A 20,501-nucleotide genomic window follows, 5' to 3' on the forward strand; every position below is an offset into this window, starting at 1 on the left:
CTAATGTTTGACTTAAAATTCTCCATAACATTTAAGCCTTTTATTCATCCCTTCAAGTAAATAACTGAAATGACTTCCTGATACAACAAAAATGAAAATAGAATTTAAAGTAAGAAAGATCAACATTTTGAAAAGTTTAATTTGAAGCCAAAGAGTCACAAAAACAAGTTGAACAACAATAACATGGGAAAGGAACCCCAAATAAGAGCAAAAAGCTTAGGAAAATTAAAACAAAAAGGTACAGCATTGGTTTTGTTTATGATGGAAACCTCTTAGACCCATGGGATGACACCAGAGGAAGAGCTGGCCTCCTCATGAAGAGAAGTATGCAGAGGTCCCAGAAGGCTTTGTTGTCAGGGCTAACTCTAAAAAAAAAAAAAAAATTTATGAATGGAGATGTTTCAATAAAGTTTTTCAAAAATCCTAACATACTGTATGTTTAATTTAAAAGTATTACTACACTGAAGAATACATGTAGCAAAGGAAAGACTAACAACTGCTCAATTTGCAAATGTTCAGCAGTTTTACCTCTAACATTTGATGATAAAGAGTAGGCTGAGATGCCATCCTCTCCGTTGCTGAAGTACTTGGGATCCAGACCAGCAGAGTCTCCACTGCCCACAGGAGGAAACACCAGCTTTAAAAAGACAACACTCAAACATCTGGTTTCCTCTAGGAGACTTAAGCCTCGTCCACATGGAGACCAACATGGTCACCTTCTGTAAATGATGGAGATAAAATGTGTGTACACACGACAGGATGCAGGGCCACTGAAAACTAAGGCCACGGTAATAAAAATAAAACCATAATATAACTTTATTCTGGTAAAATTAAGACTATATTAAGACTATAGACTATATACAACTTTTTTTTTTAATTTCTTTCGACTTTATTCTCCAATGAGTTTGTTCTTGTAATATTAAGATCTTGTAATCTTACTGTTTTTATTTTTTCTTAGATGGCCCTAATGCTCTGTCATACGATTCTGACTGTGAACTGCGATTTGGTCCTGAGATGAATATAAGTTGTGCTTATAAGTTTGCATAATGTGACAGAAGCTTAGGTTTTGTTATTGGCTGGGTGAAAAGTATTTTGAGCGGAACTCACAACTGTCTGTTGAGTGTGAGCCGAACTCTGTGATCAGCAGGAGTAACGTCTGATGAGACAGCAGATTTACCAGGCTGAGGATGAAACTGCACCTGGAAGTAAGTACATACACACACACACACACACACACATACAATTATGTGTATTAAAGTCACAGTATTGATGAAGGTGCAAAATAAAAAGAGCTTGCTGGTTTGGAGTTAAGATGTTAATTATAAAAAGTTGAAAACCTATGAGAAAAACTCTTCGTACCCTGAGTCCCGTTAGTGTGGATAATCTTGGAGATGTGTCCAGAGGTTCAGCAGGCAGTAACTTTTTGGATAGTTGAACTTCATTTAGCTGCTTATTAAGCCAGTTTATAACTGCAAACGCAGGGAGAAGAAGTGGCATTGAAAAGAATTAATCAGTTCATTGTTTAGAGCTGAGCAGAGTGCAGGCCTTTTACTGGAAGCCATGCTTCACTGATAAAGCTTAGTGTTCAACTGTGGCGCTTGCTTCAAGTAAAACGTTTCTTTTTCAATAATCTGTAACTAATGTTATACAGTAGATATATAACTGAGTGGAGGACATGAGTGGCAAACTGCAGGGGAAGGAAGCCCAGAGTGAGGAGGTGTTAGGAGACGGAGGCCGGGCAGCTCAGCATGTAGCCTCATCCTAGTGACATGTTCCTGCTGATGTTTCCCCTCCAGATAACTGGATGGAGTACTAAAAGCTGCCAGTCCTCCTGCAGCATACTAAAGCTGCGTCCAGATGTCTGAGTTTAGCTGGACGCAGTGAGCTGGGGCTCACATCCTTCAGTCCCTGTGGCAGAGCGCCAGCTCCTGAATGTGTGGCACCTCAAGGAGCAGAAACTCTACATGATCGTGGAGACTACTGCTAACCATCTGTCAAGTGCAGCACTTGGTTACCATGGAGACTCCCCTGCGGATTAAGCACCAAGAGAGAACAGGTGCTATTTGATCTCACATCTGTTGAGCGTAATTTCCAACATCTGAAGAAAATGATTTGCGACTTATTATTTGCAGCCTGGACTGGCGACCTGTCCAGGCTGTACCCCGCCTCTCGCCCGGAACGTTAGCTGGAGATAGGCACCAGCACCCCTCCTGACCCCACTAGGGACAAGGCTGTTAGAAAATGGATGGATGAAAATTATTACTTTATTTAGGGCTGGATAATAAATCAATAACACTATATCAGTATCAACCACACAGCATTCTGGGGAATGTAGGTAGAGGAAACGTTTAACAAAACTTCCAGGCTGTATTCAAGTACTATATCAATACAAGAATCTGAGATGCATTCCTGGATTCCTAAGGAAAACTATAATTAATCTTGTTGAATAAGGGATAAAAGACGCTGCAGCAGGTTCCTTACCATTTTCATTTGTTTTTAAAAGTTCTTTGCTTTCGTTTAGCTTTTGTACAGTCATTTCCAACTGCTCCTTCAGTTCTTTGACCTGTAATATACAAATACAAAATTTTTCAGATTAATCGCTTACATTTATAATGCAAGGAGATTTTAAAATATTCTCTAAATAAGCCAGGCTTCTAAAATAAAGTGCTTGATTTTATGTTTGTGTGTGCGATGGCAAGTCACACAGGGTAAGATCCACACCTCACCACAACTGTGTTTCACTTTAGTTTACTTGGTAGTCATTAATTTAAGTATTCCTTACTATATAATGTATTATTGATTCATTTTTCTATCACACCTTACAATGTTTATATGGAGTGTACACATATCAGCACTGCTAAGTCAACTTTTAAGTTGTAATAATACTTCTTTCTGTTTTGGTTACCTGGGTGTTTGGCCTCTAACTCCTGGCGGGCAAAAGGTGTGGCTAAGGGCTGAGGGTCCTGAAGTACTGCTGATGGCCTCATTGGACAACCACATGCTTCAATATGAGGAGGGATGGGGGAAAGGTTGTGTTTTGGGATTTATTTTATCGTTTTGTGTTTTTCAGATTTTTGGGGTAAATAAAAACCCACTTTTTGAATTCAATACCTGTGCTGCTATACTGTTTGGTCCCTGACAGTGTGATTGAATTGAAATAACTTTTTTGTAAGACGATATTTGTTATGTTATCCTGCACTTTATATTTTATATTTATATTCATATTTTATACTGTATTTTATTTTTATTCTGGAGTAACCTCACAACATTGGAACCTCAAAACATTGTCCTGAGCTGTATGCAACGAAATTTCGTTCTGTATACACCCTGTGCATGTAAAATGACAATAAAGTCAGTCTAAGTCTAAGTCTATGAATTGATGCTATAGGAAAAAATGTAATTACAATTCAACAAGATTTTCCATATTTTAACAATTTATCTTTAGTCATGAGCTGCAAGTGTGAGTTTGGAAGGCTTTCTCGGCATTACCCTCACTATTTGCTCTTACTAAAACATTATCATAAATGACCTGCATTGATGGTAGCTAACTACTGGATAGTAGCCACAGTTTCTCCAGGGCAGTCTGACAGCTCCTGTCTAATCACTGTTCAATGAAGATCACTGGTGCCAAAAATGATTTCAAAATAGTCATTTTGCTACATTTTTGATTCTTTAAAGTTATTTTTGTTCCCATACAATGTGAAGGAGCTAATAATTGACTGCTATGCCCCAAATTAAAGACTTATAAAAGCTTACATGGTGTGAAAATAAGCTTGAGGGAAATAAAATTAATAACATGTCTACACCACATGAAAGCTCAGTAAAAACACAACATATCAGACATACCTCCTCTTCTTTACTGAGGAGCTGCCTCTGAGTACTCTGTAGATCCTTGTCAACACTTTCAAGTTTAGCTTGTGTCTCTCGAAGAACCTTTTCCTGTGACACAGTCACAGTATTTTTGACCTTTACTTTTCCAACAAGACCTCGAACCTCTCCTTGCAGTTTCTGTATTATCCCATTAGCCTAAAACAATAAAAAATGTACATTGGACACTGGAACAAATCACAATCAGTCTTTAGCCTAATAGAAAAACAAAAAAAATGTTATCCAGTTGCTAACATTTGCCCATGACATATGTAATGCAGTTCTAGGGCTGTTGTAAACAAATATGTTAGTAATCAAGTATTTGATTGTCGATTGATTACGATTAATTGAGCCATTTTAAGGGTGCTTATTGGTCCCCCAAATGACAAAAACCCAGACATTATCATCAGTCAATAAAATCCTCCCAGGCCAAAGTTGAAAATGGGATGTTATGCTAATAACACTTAGCTTTCATCAACAACTCATAGGCGGAAGTGAGAGCGCTGTGCAATGCAAATAATGACCCGGTCAGAACATGGTGTGCTAAATAATAAAACATAATTTAATGATGCTTTGAGGCAGATAAATTTTCCTCGAGGAATTTTAATAATCAAGTTACTCGAATCATTTGAGGAATCGTTACAGCTCTAGCTAGTTCAATGTCACGAAGTTTACAGGAAATTGCCTACACTGTAAACAATCGTTGTCTACTGTGAAGACAGAAGTAGCTGTGAGGAGGAGCTTTGTGGGAACAAGCGTTTAGGCACCCCTAAATAGTTGCCTTGGGAGATTCAAGGATTCCTCAAACATACATAAAAGAATCAAGGCAACACCCCAGGCATGTTTTTGATGAGGGAATAACATCATGACACGATGTAAAGCTCACAAAGGTTGATTTTACATAATACTTTACACAATACTTTCTTTAGTAAGAAAATGAATAACCATCAACTGAACATATCAGAGTCAGTCTTCCTCTTGGTCTTAGACTGTACATGCACTCATACGAGGATAACCCTACTTATCCATTTGATAACAGACAACTAGTAGATTAAAATAAATCTTTCAATATCAACAATAGTTTTTCCCACCAGAAATACTAAAAAAAGAGCTAAGAGGAAACAAAACACCTTGTCTGTGTTCTAGTAACCCATGCTGTCACTGATAACTTGATATGTCTTAGGTGACACGTTCTGTTCAAGGGGTGGCATGACAATGGTGAGCTTTTACAAACCTTTAGCAGCTCTTCTGACAGCGATTTCACTGTTGCTTCAAGTTTTCTCAACTGAACTTCCTTATTTTCTGCACTTTCCTCCACTGATTCCTACAACATAGATTAAAAAGTTAAAATATGTCTGAAAAAAATCACAGATTCTGATAATAGAAAATGTGAGTAAATATGTGAGAAAGTAATGAAACCCCTCCCAGTATTTCATCTTTATTCAGTGGTTGAAATGGGAAATCAATGCATCAGGGCTCTGATAAGGACACCTTATAGTGTTTGTGAACAAACATGAGATTCAGACACACAGAGTTTAATAATTAGATGATATGATATATTCTCTTAGTTCCCTTCAGAAAAAGCCAGGGCTTCATAAAGAAACACTGTTTGTTTAACCATTCAGTAAAGGAAAACAACATGAAGACCAGACCAGGGCGAAAGCAAATCTACACATTTCAGTTCTTGAATATAAACGGAAATCTATTATGCAAGTGAAAAAATGAAAACGACACTAAAATAAAAGTTCTTTAGAGAACCAAAAATATTTATTATGACCTCAGCTGACCCACAAACATGACTGTGGAAGCACTAGGGAAGAACTAGCTCCAACCTTCTGCTGCTGAGTGGCCTCCAACACCTCCTTGGTGCGGTACATCACCATCTCCTTATCTTTGACCTCCTGCTCCAGAACAGCCACTCTGACCTGCAGCTGGCTCACTACACGCTCCTTTTCATGGACCTCTGTGTCAAGAGTGCTGTTCTCCCTCCTGAGACTCAGGACCTGCTGCTTTAAATGCTGGCATTCCTGCACACATAAACAGAAAACGGCTTTACAAAACAACACTTCAACCAATGAATGTATGAGAGTCAATGAATGTCATGGAAAGGTTTCTGGTTTCAAAAAGGAGCGTGTTCTTTTCTTATGAAAATAACAGAAATATTCTCAGAGTTGACTTCATACAAAAGTTCAAATATAAATGTTAATTTTGTTTCACTCCTCACTCCTTCACCAATCAATCAGATTATCCACAGCAGCTGCTTTTACTTGTTAATCACAGCAGGAGGCTGACCTGATGAGAAGGAGGGTCTAAGCAAAAATAAAAAAATAACAATATATCTACCATTAGCATAACCTTGGATCAATAACATTAATAATTTAGCGCAGTCCGGCGGGATTGTACTGACCCAGTTTGCGCTTTTAAAAGGGTTTTTTTGTGTGGTTTCAGAAAATGACAGACAGACAGGACAACTACAAACCCCCCTGTCCCATCACACACACACTGCTTCCCCACTGTTCGACCATGACATTTGCTGCGCTCCTCCTGAGCGATGTCGTGCGATGACCACAAGAGGGTTAAAACACGCTGATATCATTGCCTTGCAACTGTCTTTCTTTGGCCTTTCTGTCTACTAGCGGAAGCTTGTATTCACCTGAATACAAACGCGCCTGATTCAGCGCGTATGAGCGTCGGTGACAGAGTGTGACTTGGCATTACTTAAAAAGGCTAATAAAATCAATAACATTAACTGTGAACACCTACAATTACTATATGTCGCAATCTTCTTGTGGGGGCAGATGGAGTTTGCTACCTGCCCACACAAGGGGTGTCATCAGAAAACATTGCTTAGGATCTATACTGAAAATCTATGTACAGCCAAAAGCTGAAAGTGGCACATCACAAGAAACATCCACTTATTGCGCTCACACAGCAGAAAGCTACTTCAAGACAAAAGCCAGACAATGCAACCTATGACTGGGATTTTAAACATGTGAAGTGTAAAAGCAGCAGCAGGCCACAGCCCCATCACCTACCTCTTCCGACCCAGATAGTTTGATTTTTAGGTCTCGGATGATGGACTCGTTCTTATACTTCCTCTCAGTCTGCTCCCTGCAGGAAGTCTCCAGCTCAGTCACTCTGCTTTGGAGCTGCTGTGAGCTCTTCCTATGAGCAGTCTCCAGCTCCTGACGCAGTTGCTCAGTCTCATGTTGAAATCTGCTCTGCAACTAAATAACAGAACAAAGACAAACATCATTCGATTTTACCTCAAACTCTTGGAGAACAGGCAAAGCAATAATAGACTTGACTCTTTCAACTTTAAATATTAAAAATTTTTCATAAAGCCTCAAAATGCCTGAAAATGCTCAAAAATACCTAAACATGCTACAGAAACGCAAATTGTTTCTCCAATTTGAGTTTCTCTTCAGTGGCTCCCTTTTATATCAAGAAAGGGGCATCTTCTTTAGTGAGATTGACTATTCTGAGAGTGTTAATGGTCAATGTTCTAAGACTACAGGTAGGCCTGTAGCAATAAACGGTAAATCAATTAATCGTACAATAAATTAAAACTATCTTAATTATCGGCATTATCGATGACACCAATGAAAAAAGGCTCAACTCCAGTGCTCTCCACTGACCCTCCCTTCCTCATTTTACTTAGTGTAAAGCCCAGCGCACACGAGCTGTCGGCTGATTGTCGGCCCATTTTCAAAACCTGACAGATCACACATTACCCGACAGAAATCCTAGATATAACGGTTCGATCGGTTCGGTCCTGCCGTGTGGTGTCCAACAATGGGCACAAAATAATGGCTACAAGTCCAGTGAACTAATTTTAAAACCGGGCATTAATCAATGCTTTACTACAATCTACCTGCAATGCATGTGGCTATTGTCAGCGTAAAGTCCTGACTGAATGAAAATCATTACAACCTATTTATGTCACGTTAACAAAGAACAGCTGAAAAGTTACCGGGTTTATCAACTGCGGTAGCAATTTCGCTCCAACTCCTCCTCTTGTCATTTCTATATTCTTTGCGCAAAATGTTGAATAAACATTAATGTTGTTTCCACGTCCGCTGGACTTCGGGTTGCGCCGTGTCAGCTGTTTGGGATTCCCCTCTGTAATTTCCCCTCAGAAAACACTGAGGAGAATCCGCGCTTTCTGATTGGCTACCTGTCACATTCAACAGGCTGCGTTAAAGATCCCAGTCGGGGAAAACCCTGATTTAGATCGGAGCGGCAACGACGATCTACCGTAACACACCACACAATCTTAGAAAGACCAACGTTTTAAGATTGTCAAGGAGAAAAATAGGAGCAAAAAATCATGTAGTGTGAATTATTGCATCAGGTAGTCGATGTGCTCATTTTCTCTATTTAAATCTGATTATTACTGAAGGGCAACATAATATACAGACTTCATAATCTGCACTCTTTTGGTTGAATGCAGTATTTATTTCCACTTTGGCTTTATGTTGTTTAGTTTTTTTTCAAGTGAGTTTAATGGAGACTGAGAATCCATTTTATTTTTGTTTTTGGTTGTTTTGTTTATTTTGTTTATCAGCTCAAGTGTTCAGTGTTCTTTTGAAAATAAAGTGTATCTATCTTTGGCAGGAAATCGCATGCATTATTACGTCATTTCCATTAAATCAGTGTAAAAAGGTCTTCAAACAATATTATCGTTTATCGCAATAATTTTTGAGACAATTAATCGTTGAGCAAAATTTGCTATCGTGACAGGCCTAACTACAGGGGTCTGGTGACTCCTGTAGTATGAGCCCAAAGACCTAAAAGTCTTCCTCTTCATCATTCCATTCTTGTCTGTCTCACACTATGAGACAGACAAGGTGTGAGCAAGACTCATTTGTTCTCTCTGGTGCTACAAATTACTCTGCAGGGATCTGCAGGGACACCTGGACCAACAAGGTCAGTCTCTGAGAATGCTAAGTGTTTAACCTGTTAAGTGACCTTACTAGTCTGTCGAACCACAACACTGAATATGGCTGAAGACGTTGAAATGTCGTAGAGTAGGGAAGACATCAATGTAAAACTGAAAACCAAACCTCTTTCTAGGATGCTTGCGGAAAGGGCAGAGTTAGGAGTGAGTAACTAGAAGTTGAATGATAACAGCAATATGTGTATCATGTCTTCTTAAAGGTCCTGTACCATTCAGAGATTCACCTGTAGCTTCCAGGAGATTTATTTAGCTTTAAATCTCCGTATGACACTTGACATCTCTTCATATGTTATTGGGGCTGTCAGTCTCCTATTTTGTTCAACTCCAACTGTAGGCAAGTCCAGATAATTAAGAAATGTGGGGTTTTTTTAGTATCTTTTGAGGAGGTGGTTGTTTTGGTACTTTCCAAAGTTATCTTCCTGATTATACTGTAAGTGATTTGTGGAGGGGTTTCTAATCTTATGTATGGTATTTGCTGCTTTGAGTTGCCTTACCAGCAATCTGTTTGCCTTAGCTCCCTGTTCATAATAGTCTTGTTTTAGATATCATAATTCTTTTCTGGAGCTGCCCTTTCAGAGGGTTGTTTATTTCTTTTTAAATATTTTTATTTTCTTTAAGAAGCTGAATATTGTGGGTTGTTTGAAATCCTATCTCGAGAATATTTAATTTTCCCACCAAATTGAGATACAAGACTCTTTTTCTCTGACAGTGCTTTGAGGCTACAGCTATCAGTTTCCCTCTGATCACTGATTTACATGTATCCCATAAGTCTATTGGACTCATTCCTTCATTGTAATTTTTTTTTACATAGTTTTATTTCATTTTTTATTTGTTCTTTTACTTCTTTCTTGTTCAGAATGCCAATGTTTAATTTCCAAACTGTGTCTTTCCTCCTACTATTTAAGTTTAATTTTACCTGGATAGAAAAGTGAGCCGAGATATCTGCAGCTCCGATTTCACACTTAATTACTTTATGAAGGTCCCACTTGTTCATAATCACATTATCAATTCTTGAATACATGTTATGTGTCATTGAATAATGTGGTTGTGTTTCGCTGAGACATGGCTGCATGATATTTATGTCTCCAACATCTCTCTGCCAGGCTTTCTAACTATACAGGCAGACAGAGACAATAGGAAAGGAAGTGGATTAGCAGTGCATGTGAACAACTGATAGTGGTCCAGGACATGTTGCAGTGAAATGTGATCTTTGCAGCCCAGATAATAAACTGTTAGCTTTAAGTTTTCCTCCCTATATTTACCAAAAGAGCCACCAGTGTTATTTTGGCAGCGGTTACAGCAGCCTAGTGCCTGCCTGCCTCCAGCTGTTGTGGTTTTCCAGAGCTCAGCGTACCTGTCTTTTGCTGATCTTAGGTGTTGAATTTTAAATTCTTTACTTGAAAACAAGGAACTGAATCTTACCTCTAAAATTTTCTCCCTCTCCAACTGCAACTCCTCAGAATGACGGCTAGAAAGCGAGCTAGTCTTATTCGTCCACTCTGACCGCAGTTTCTCCAGCTCTTTAGTCTTTTCAGACAGAGTCTAGAAGAGAGCACACATCCATTGGTAAATAATTTTGGCTCTGCTTCTAAAAGGCTACAGCAATAATCTGACACATTCTACACATAACAGTTTCAGTGTACTTTATAAGTGTAGCTCCAAAAATTAAACTATCATCAAATATTCAACATATGTTGTCACTCATTTCAGAAAGTGAAACTTATATAATGTAGATTCATTACACATGAAGAGAAATATTCCCATGCCTCGTTTCTCGTAATTGTGATGATTAGGGCTTACAAAATTCAGTTATGCAATTAGAATATTGCATGAGATCAATACAGACAAGACGTTTTTTTTAATCCATAAATTCCATGTTATGTCTGTTGGTTTCTACTTGTTAAAACTCACAATGAGTGTACTTGACCACAATGCTGGAGACACAGTGGAAATACTAATATAAATCAATATTAAGAATGGTCAAAACAGACAAAGATATGAGTATTATTTTGTTGGTGGCAGGTTAGGACACTCACAGCTCTGAGCATGTGGTCAGAGATCTAGCAGGAAGCTGAACTATATCTATACACTGGTGGTGGATTTTTGTGTTTGTAGGGTCAAACTCATTCACTCACCTGCTGAGTGTAACTCAGCTGCCTAGACAAATCATCTTCAGTCTCCTTGAGCTTCCTGTCTAAAGCCTGCTTTTCTGCCTGAAATATTGAGAAAACAAGACTCATCAGTACTATTGTATCACATTAATGTCTTCTCTGCAAAGTGTTCATTCATTTCCAAGTGACAAGCTCCAGAAGTAAATGGCTAGATTAGGGTTAAACATTCTTATACGATGATGTAGATTAGCATATTTAGATGGAACAGAAATCAAAACAGTGTATATCTTACTCTTTTGGACAGAACAAAAGAAATTAATTTTTTCAATATTTAGAACAAAGATTTGCTCTGTAACCAGAGGCAAGCAATGACAAAATAGAACACAAATAATTCTAACAAAACCATTTTTTCAAAATCAAAAACTTTCCCCAAATCTTTCCTATGAAAGATAGCTCAGCTCTTCAGGAAAAAAGATAATCCACTATACACCGTGTTCCAAATTATGATGCAAGTGATATTTTCTCAGATTTTCTTAAATGCTCAATACAAATGACTGTCAGTATAATTTTCAAATTATGAACTATTACAGTATAAATCAAATTTTACTAAACAATTTTTTTCAAAAATAAAAAACTCAATGCACGGTTCCAAATTATTATGCACAGCAGATTTTCTAAACATTTTATGGATTATAAAGAACTGCAAACGGTCATTCTTTGAATGTGCAGCATTAAGTGGTCACATGTACTAAAATCAAAAGCTATTTCAATCAAAAACATCTTAACAGACCGAGTTCCATGTTAACATAGGACCCCTTCTTTGATATCACAGCACAATTCTTGCATCCATTGAACTTGTGAGTTTGTGGAAAGTTTCTGCTTGAATTTCTTTGCAGGATGTCAGAATACCTTCCCAGAGCTGCTGTTTTGATATAAACTGCATTCCACCCTCAGATCTTCTGCTTGAGAAAACTCCAAAGGTTCTCAATAGGGTTGAGGTCAGAGGTCAGAGGAGGATGGTGACCACACCATGAGTTTCTCCCCTTTTATGCCCATAGCAGCCAATGACACAGTGGTATTCCTTGCAGCATGAGATGGTGCATTGTTATGCAGGAAGATGATTTTGCTACTGAAGGTACGGCTCTTCTTTTTGAACCATAAAAGAAAGTGATCAGTCAGAAAGTCCATATACTTTGCTAAGGTCATTTTCACACCTTCAGGGACTCTGAAGGGGTCGACCAGCTCTTTCCCCATGATTTCGGCCCAAAAAATGACTCCACCACCTCCTTGGAATTGGTGGTGGTCATCCACCACCAATCCACTACTGCGTCCATCTGGACCATCCAGGGTTGCACAGCAGTCATTAGTGAACAAGTCTGTTTGAAAATGAATCTTCATGTACGGCTGGGCCCACTGCCACCGCTTCTGCTTGTGAGCTCTGGTTAGTGGTGGCCCAATAGTAGGTTCATGCACTGCAAGCCTCCACCTTGAGGTTCCAGAGGCACCAGCAGCTTCAAATAACTTTTTGCTGCTTTGTAAGGGCATTTTAACAGCTGCTCTCTTAATCTGATGAATTTGTCTAACAGAAACCTTCCTCATTATGCCTTTATCTGTACAAACCTATCTTTGTTCTGATCAGCCACAAATCTCTTCACAGTACGATAACGCTTCAGTTTTTGTTAAAAATCTAATGTTTTCATATTTTGTCATACGGCACTACACTATCTGATGATTTTCGTCAGCAGAGATCCTCTCTTTCCCATATTGCTTGAAACCTGTGGCCTGCTTAATAATGTGGAACATCCTTCTTAAGTAGACTTCCTTTAATTGAGCTCACCAGACAAACTTATCAACCCAGCTATCTGAAATTAATTATAGTGATTCAAAGAGCCCTGACACACAATACCATCTATAAATTTAAAAGCACAACAAAAAATTTAATCTTTATGAGACTTAAATCCAATTTGCATAATAATTTGGAACACGGTGTAATTTATGACAAAAAATGTTTTAACCAAATTCTAACAGTTTTCTACATTTTTTCAAACTTTTTAAGGAAATTTGTTGCCATAAGCAGCTCCTCTGCATGCTGTGAGGACAAACCAGTTTCAAAAAGCCTTCCACGTAGAGTTTGAAGATCCACATTTTTTTTAATATGGCTTAAATCGCCGTGCCTCACTTTCACTGCCTTCTGCTTGTGGCTGCTTTGATGTGTGTAAGAAAATATGTCTCATTCATTGTCTGATGGGCAATCAGAAAGCATAGTCACTAAACATTAGAGATGTAGTGGTGAACAGCAATCCCGGTTCAGAATATTTTCAGTTCGCTTCAATAAGAACAAACAAAAAATACCAATTATATTGACTATGAACTGCCTTACTGTTGTTGAGAGATGCATTTTCTAACATAAAGTTCTGGTTTGGCCCATCTGTCTGTAGCTGTAGGAGACCTTAATGCTCCCTAACAGCAGAGTTTAGTGATTATCTGGAAGTCCTCTCAGTTCTGTTTTGATGTCACTTTTTAAAGTCGCCCCACAAAACGTTGCTTTGCACACTAAGTTCAACATATTAAAGTCTTTATGTGCTCTGGTTTGAAACAATGCTGGACTCAGGCGTCTGCCAACCTAACAGTTGGCAGACGCCTGATATTTTCACTACCAAATGTGGGCCAGACTAAATATAGTTTAAATGGTCATTTTATTTTCAAATAAACATAGTAATGTTTATTTGATATTTATTAATATCATGGTAATCATTAAAACCCCAAACCATTTCATCCTGGCTAAAAGAGTTTACATTTTATTTTAAGTTGAAGAAAAAACAGGAAGAAAAACTTCTGAGTCTAAGCAGGAGTGCAAAACATTAGAGAGTGGAATGTTCCTGATAAAATATAATGTCGGCTTCTGGCCTCTCAGATCATCATATCGACAATCCTAACACTGAACATAAAACTACTTATAATGTATAGAATTTATTGTCAGCTTCTGGCAGCAAAGTAACATGTTTATTTGTCTTCTATGGTGCTTTCATACTAAGTAATAATAATTACAACTGTATTACTATTCAATTTTAATAGAAAAGGAAACAGATCTTTTCATGCAATAAAATAATTAAATAGATCTAACCTGCATGGAAATGTTTAAATTGATCAGCTGTTGTAATGTACATGTGGCTCTATGTTTGCATTTTATGTGCCTTAAACAGGACTGGACATTTAATCTATGCTCCACAAACTTCTATAAACCAAGATGGCACACTGTATTTCTGAATGCAATTTCAGAGAAGAATCTGGCATCATCAAACCATCTACAGTGCTGCCAATTTTCACATCTTGTTTCGATCAGTAACAGCAGAAAAGTAAAGTTGACAACAAGACCCAGCCCGGATCTCACTGCAGAGTTCTGTGACACAGAACAGTGAAACAATGACGTGTGAGCTAACCTTCAAAGACGCCAGACAGGCTGCCAAATATTCTTTCACTTCTTTGTTTGAGCCTTGAATAAGCCGCAGAGATAAGTGGTTCAGGTGTTTGAAAGCATTTGTCTCTACTACGCTGAAGGTGGCACAGCCCTCCACCATTGTAGACTGGCATGTCAAATGAAGGAGAAACCTGTGAACATACATCAGAAAATACTGGATAAATAATAATGATCATTACTAAATGGTGATTATTTAATTTATTGAAAATACCATCAAAGGCAATAAAATTCTGCGTCCACATTTTCATAGAGTAAAAAAGTAAAAAATGTGGAATTCCAATGAAACCAAGCCACATTCAGGTAGACCTGCAAAACCTTGACCACAAAAAGCTTCAGACAACATTCCAGGTTTACAGTCTATCATAAGATAAGATAAGATAAATCTTTATTGTCATTGTCACAAGGACAACAAAATTTAAAAGGTGCCATTGGTCAGTGCATATGCTTAAAAACAAAAAATAACTGTCTCACAATTCACACACAATGTAAGAATTAACAAATAACTGGTAAAAAAAAACAAAAAAAACTAATAAATAAGAATAGCCACATTCTCACATACATCATTCATGATGATTAATGGTTGCATTTAGTTTTGTTATTGCTATCGGGTAGAAACTGTCTCTGAGACGGTTGGTTCTTGTTCTGGTTGCTCTGTATCTTCTGCCTGAAGGCAGCAGTGTGAACAGAGAATGTCCAGGGTGAGAAGTGTCCTTTGTGATGTGTTGTGCTTTTCTTAGACAGCGGTCGCTGTGCAGGTCCTCCAGTGAGGGGAGAGGGCAGCCAATGATTTTTTGGGCTGTATTCACAACCCTTTGGAGAGCTTTCCTTTGAGCCGTAGTGCTGCTGTTATACCATACGCAGATACAGTAGGTCAGTATGCTCTCTATGGAGCACTTGTAGAAGGACACCATCAGCTTCTCCTTGATGTTGTTCCTCCTGAGAACCCTCAGGAAGTACAGTCTTTGCTGGGCCTTTTTTATCAGCTCGAAGGTGTTCATGTTCCATGTGAGGCCCTGCTCAATGTCGACCCCCAGGAAACGGAAATCAGCTACCCTCTCCACACATTTTCCCCCAATGGTTAGTGGTGTAATGTCCGTTTTATTCCTCCTGTAATCTATTATGAGTTCTTTTGTCTTTGAGTTGTTGAGGAGCAGATTGTTCTCCCTGCACCACACCACCAGCTGCTCCACCTCACCCCTGTAGGTGGACTCGTCGCCTCCTGAGATGAGCCTCACCACTGTGGTGTCATCAGCAAACTTGATGATGGTGTTGCTGTGGTGGGCAGAGGTGCAGTCGTATGTGTACAGACAATAGAGCAGGGGGCTCAGCACACAGCCCTGTGGAGAGCCAGTACTAAGGCTGAGGGCAGTGGATGTATGTTTTCCCACCCTAACTCTCTGCTGTCGGTTGGTCAGTAAGCTCAGAATCCACATGCAGGTGGAGTGAGGGAGGCCCAGGTCCCCCAATTTGTCCACCAGTCTGTGAGGGACTGATATTTTCACTATCAGCTTTGTAGTCTGATAGTGATACAGCTCTTTGTAGTCCACAAAGAGCATCCGCACATAGCTCCCCTGCTGCTCCAGATGTGACAGAGCAGCATGGAGGGCCGTGATCACAGCGTCCTCTGTGGATCTGTTGGCTCTGTAGGCGAACTGGTGGTGGTCAAAGCCAGGAGGGAGAAGTGCTGTGATGTGACCCCGGACCAGTTTTTCAAAACACTTCGTCACCACAGGGGTTAGTGCCACTGGCCGGTAGTCGTTGAGGCAGGAGATGTGAGGTTTCTTGGGTATGGGGACTATGGTGGAAGATTTCAGGCAGGATGGGACTGTAGACAGGGCTAGGGACTGGTTGAAGATCCTGGTGAAGACTCCAGCCAGCTGATCGGCGCAGTCTTTCAGGACACGTCCAGGGACGCCATCAGGTCCAGCAGCCTTCCTTGGGTTGACAGCCCGCAGTGTGCGCCTCACCTCGTGCTCCTCTACAACGAGGGGTGTGGTGTTGTGGGTTGCTTGTTGTAGTGTGGCTGCCTCTGTTGGCTTCACCTCAAAGCGGGCAAAGAAGAGGTTCAGCTCCTCTGCCAGCGTGGCGTCGCCTTCCGCAGCTGCGAGGTTGGTCCTGTAGTTGGTGAGATGCTGGATTCCCCGCCACACCTGCCTGCTGTTGTTGCTGTCAAGGTAGCCCTCTATCCTCCTCCTGTAGTCAGACTTAGCCATTCTGATGCCGCTCTTCAAGTTAGCTCGGGCTGTACTGTAGACGGTCCTGTCCCCAGACCTGAAGGCGGTATTCCTGGTCTTTAGCAGTCGCTGGACCTCCTGAGTCATCCAGGGTTTCTGGTTTGGGAAGACCCGGATGCGTTTATCCACAGCTACAGTGTCAATACAGTTCTTGATATAGCACAGTACACTGTCCGTAAAAACCTCCAGGTCCTGATGTTCAAAAACATCCCAGTTTGTCCTGATGAAACAGTCCTGCAGCTGCTGTGTCGCATCCTGGGGCCAGGATTTGCATACATACAGTACATACATATACAGTACATTATATACTGTATATATATATTTCAAATAAATATGAATCAACATAATATACAGGTTAGGAAACCTGTATATTTCAGAAAGGATTCTAAAATGACTGACAAAAATATTGATTATTTTTACAATTACATTATATTTGTATTATTTGACTGGATTTCATGGTGAAAAGCATTTGTTCATACCTGGGATTGTCCGAGTCTTGCTCCAAGTTACACAGGTTAAGCAGGTCAATAAACTTCTGAGGAAATGATGCAAAGTCTATCAACAGGCCCTGCTGCACTTTCAAACTACTCAAACACACAAAAAGCAACAAAAAATAATCTGATTTCAATTTTAAACACAATCTGATATTCTTTAGAAAATACAAACCTTTGGAAGTCTTCTTCTGATATAGGAAGGGTGAAAAGAAAATATGGGTCTGCATCATCAGTTAACTTTACTAGAAGATCCTAATATTTGACAAAAGAGAAATAAATTAATTAATACAACATTTAAGCAGGTAAAGTGATGAATAAATGTTGCTTAGGCATACTGTCCATCTTTGTGTGCTGCACTTTCACAATAAGTTATTGGGACAGTTCATGAAAAGCTCCACTCACCCTTCTGTGAACTGGAGTAGTTGACAGCTCAATAGTGACACGGACATTTGCTTTCCTGTAAAATTAAACCAAGTTACCCAGTTATCTTTAACCTGACTTTGCTTGGCTATAAAGCCAAGTTAAAGAGTAAGTAGAATCTGATTAAAGTTGTAGATGCATCAAATTGCAGTCATCATCGCTATATTGTTTCCAGCATAACAAATGCAAATTACTGCAACATTTGTTAAGTGATGTACACCAAAGCGTCAGCATCCAATAGTATATTTGACCCCCTCATTGGATTTTCAATGTCCATTATATGTGAGACATCAAGCACAAATTGTGGCACTGGCAGCTATCGTGGCACTTCCGGTGACAGCTGCTGTAAGGTGCCACAGGCTGCCGCAACCTCATAGGCCCAGTCCCAAAGCTCAGTGCGCACCCTACGCCCCTCTGTGAAGTGTGGATTCAGTCAAGTGCACATAAGGGTTTGAGTGCAAAAATGTGAGAATTTGGACAGTACGCCCCTGTGTCGTAACTTCAACATCCAAAATGGCTGGATGTCGATGTCACTGTTTAGGCATTTGTGCTGTTAAAAATACAACTACAAAACAAATTATTTTAAATGTAAAGATATTTTTTGCTTTCCTAAGTCATTGTTGGAGATATGTTTGACTTGCTGAATACAGAAAATTCTATGTAATCACACATGTTCCGTAGAGTGAAACAAAAATTATTTCGATACTTTTGAAAACTGATTTTAGTCTTTTTTTTGCGACAGACAGCTTGCTCAATGAACTTTGCATATTTCCAATATGGAAAAAAATACACATTAAAATGTACTAATATTCAATGTAACAGTCTGTGATTTGACTAGAGACATGATTTTTTTTTACTCATATTTATGCAGCTAAAAGTTAGTTTTGTTTAAAGTGGAGCTAATGTGCTAACAAAGATCAAGTTAAGGACAAACATACGACATATATAAAAAATAGGGCTATTGGCACCTTGGGGTGCCAGACCAGCCAGTGGCCTGCCGCAACCTGGCACGGGGTGCCAGCTACAGCTTAATGCGGTAACTTCTAGCTTCTTTGACGTATGCCATAGCTTTTGTGTCAAACTGACAGTTAATTATTTGTATTTTGAACCAAAAACAAACAAACAAAAAACTAATACAAATACAAACATTCGTCACTGATTCAGTGACATATACCGCAGCTTCTGTGTCAGATTGAATATGAATGAATGTATAAAAACAAAAAAAGAAAAGAAAAAAAACCCCACCGGTGAATCTGGCACAGCCATGCCATGCTACGGAACCCCCTAGGGGACATGGGGGAAATTTTCTTTTGCGTTTCCTCGCCAAAGTATTGCATTAATTGTATTAAGAGTATTGCATTTCCTCTTAATTGTGTTCCCCCACAATTAGCAAATACGCCCTGGTCTATTTTGGATACAGTCACAAATGTGAATTTAAAATTTCTAATATGTACACATTTTAAGAGCTGTAATATTTACGGCCATAGAAAGGTCATGAAGTTCATCAACCATGACACTTTAATACAGATACATGGTGTAAGGTTGGGCTGCATGAAGACAAGGTGTTCAGCTAAGAAGAATATATGGAGGTCTAAGATTTTTGCCATCCTACAAATCATGCTTACAATATTTGCAAGTTTATTAAGATTTTGTCAGCAACAATTTATCTTGAGTTTGTGCTGTGTCCTGATAACATGTCTGCTCTAACAGTGGGCCCTGGTAGCACTGGTGAGATGGAGTGAACATTAACATGGTGGATTTCTGACAGTGAGAATTAGAAGAGCCTTTATGATTCTCTTCTTAAAGACAAAGATTAGAGGTATTTATTTTGACTAGAAAGCACAAATTTTTTATTTATTTGTTTATTTAAAAAAGGTCAGAGTAGTATTATGTTGTTTTTAATAGTATGACTAACAGTTTTCTTGATTTAGTTAGGTATAAAATTGCAATGGGATTGTATGTTAAGCTGAGCCTTAAGATGAGCTATGGAGAGAATGAACAGCAAACTGAATTCATCAGACTGCAACAGACAGTGTCGGAAGAGCAGCATTAAAGATGCTTGATGGAGGAAAGCATGAGAACAGAACATGACCTGTGGCTAATAACATTTCTGTGCTCTTGCAGACTGAGATCATCCTATTTTCCACCTCTGAAGGGTTGCTATCTCTTTAAAACAAGCTGAACTGGAAGACTTGGCAGCCTGATAGACACAGCACAGGGGCCGTAGTTTGCAGGTTTCTACGAATCTCAGCCTATTCTAGAGAATCTGTAACCAGTGTGGAATAATCCAACTTAACCACCCGTAGGTATATTACGGATCAGATATACACCGGTTCTAAAGGAGCTCAGCTGGGCGGAGTTAGCTTACCTTTCCTCGCAGTCCTTATGCTTCACATGAACCTGTAAGACTTTGTTGAACAGTTCCTCCATGATGATGATGTACAAACTAGAAAGCTACTGAAGAGGCAGAGTACAAAAGACCGCTTCCGCTGTCTTGTTGCCTAGAGCTTTGCCGCGTTCAGCCGCCAACTGTTTTAACTTCTTCTTCCCAGTCCTTATGTTTTCTTGGGGAATGACAATGTTGTCTTACAGTGTATACCGCCACCTACCGTACCGGAGTGTGTAGGACAGAGACTTGAAAAATGAATTCTAGAATACAAGCCCATTCTGACACGAAATGTCATCTCCTTCCCCACATTCCGTAGCCAGGACTTTATTTTCTAAATTACAAAATTTTTCCCTTTTGTTCTAATATTTTGAATAATGCATAATAAGATGCCCAACTTGTTCACAATCACAAAGTTATGTGGCAGGATGGTTTTCTGGACTATCATAAGATTTATTTAACCTTATATGATTCAATCTTAATCTCTACAGCACTAACTGCTCTCTTCTGCTCCTACCTCACCCCCAATAGCACAAATGGAAGTATATTTA

General features: G+C 39.2%; 1 protein-coding gene across 5 annotated transcripts; it reads right to left on the bottom strand.

Annotated features, from left to right (window-relative positions):
- Nucleotides 1-121: 121 nt before the first annotated feature.
- sass6 (SAS-6 centriolar assembly protein) lies at nucleotides 122-20,262 on the bottom strand. 5 transcript variants are annotated; one of them, XM_028028647.1, is made up of 16 exons: nucleotides 19,933-20,262; nucleotides 17,547-17,601; nucleotides 17,317-17,396; nucleotides 17,130-17,234; nucleotides 14,379-14,547; nucleotides 10,963-11,040; nucleotides 10,250-10,369; nucleotides 6,903-7,094; nucleotides 5,700-5,894; nucleotides 5,102-5,191; nucleotides 3,847-4,026; nucleotides 2,482-2,563; nucleotides 1,360-1,469; nucleotides 1,108-1,199; nucleotides 529-637; nucleotides 122-359 (listed from the first exon to the last, which is right to left on the bottom strand). In XM_028028647.1, exons 1-16 carry the CDS (start codon nucleotides 19,992-19,994, stop codon nucleotides 354-356), a joined length of 1,725 nt encoding a protein of 574 aa, XP_027884448.1. In that variant the 5' UTR covers nucleotides 19,995-20,262; the 3' UTR covers nucleotides 122-353. The 5 variants fall into 5 exon arrangements, with proteins under 5 accessions (XP_027884448.1, XP_027884447.1, XP_027884446.1 ...); XM_028028646.1 differs by having other exon boundaries at nucleotides 122-365; nucleotides 19,933-20,261; XM_028028645.1 differs by having other exon boundaries at nucleotides 529-614; nucleotides 19,933-20,256.
- Nucleotides 20,263-20,501: the final 239 nt, after the last annotated feature.

The sequence above is a fragment of the Xiphophorus couchianus genome, chromosome 9 (genome assembly GCF_001444195.1).
Source record: "Xiphophorus couchianus chromosome 9, X_couchianus-1.0, whole genome shotgun sequence".
NCBI classification, from domain to species: Eukaryota; Metazoa; Chordata; class Actinopteri; order Cyprinodontiformes; family Poeciliidae; genus Xiphophorus; species Xiphophorus couchianus.

Excerpts from the sequence above, each read along its gene's own strand:
- sass6 (XM_028028644.1), bottom strand. The coding sequence starts at position 19,994 with ATGGAGGAACTGTTCAACAAAGTCTTACAGGTTCATGTGAAGCATAAG. Across the intron at positions 17,397-17,546 it reads CTACTCCAGTTCACAGAAGG|GATCTTCTAGTAAAGTTAAC; the intron begins GTGAGTGGAGCT and ends GTCAAATATTAG. Across the intron at positions 2,564-3,846 it reads TCCTCAGTAAAGAAGAGGAG|GTCAAAGAACTGAAGGAGCA; the intron begins GTATGTCTGATA and ends TGTATATTACAG.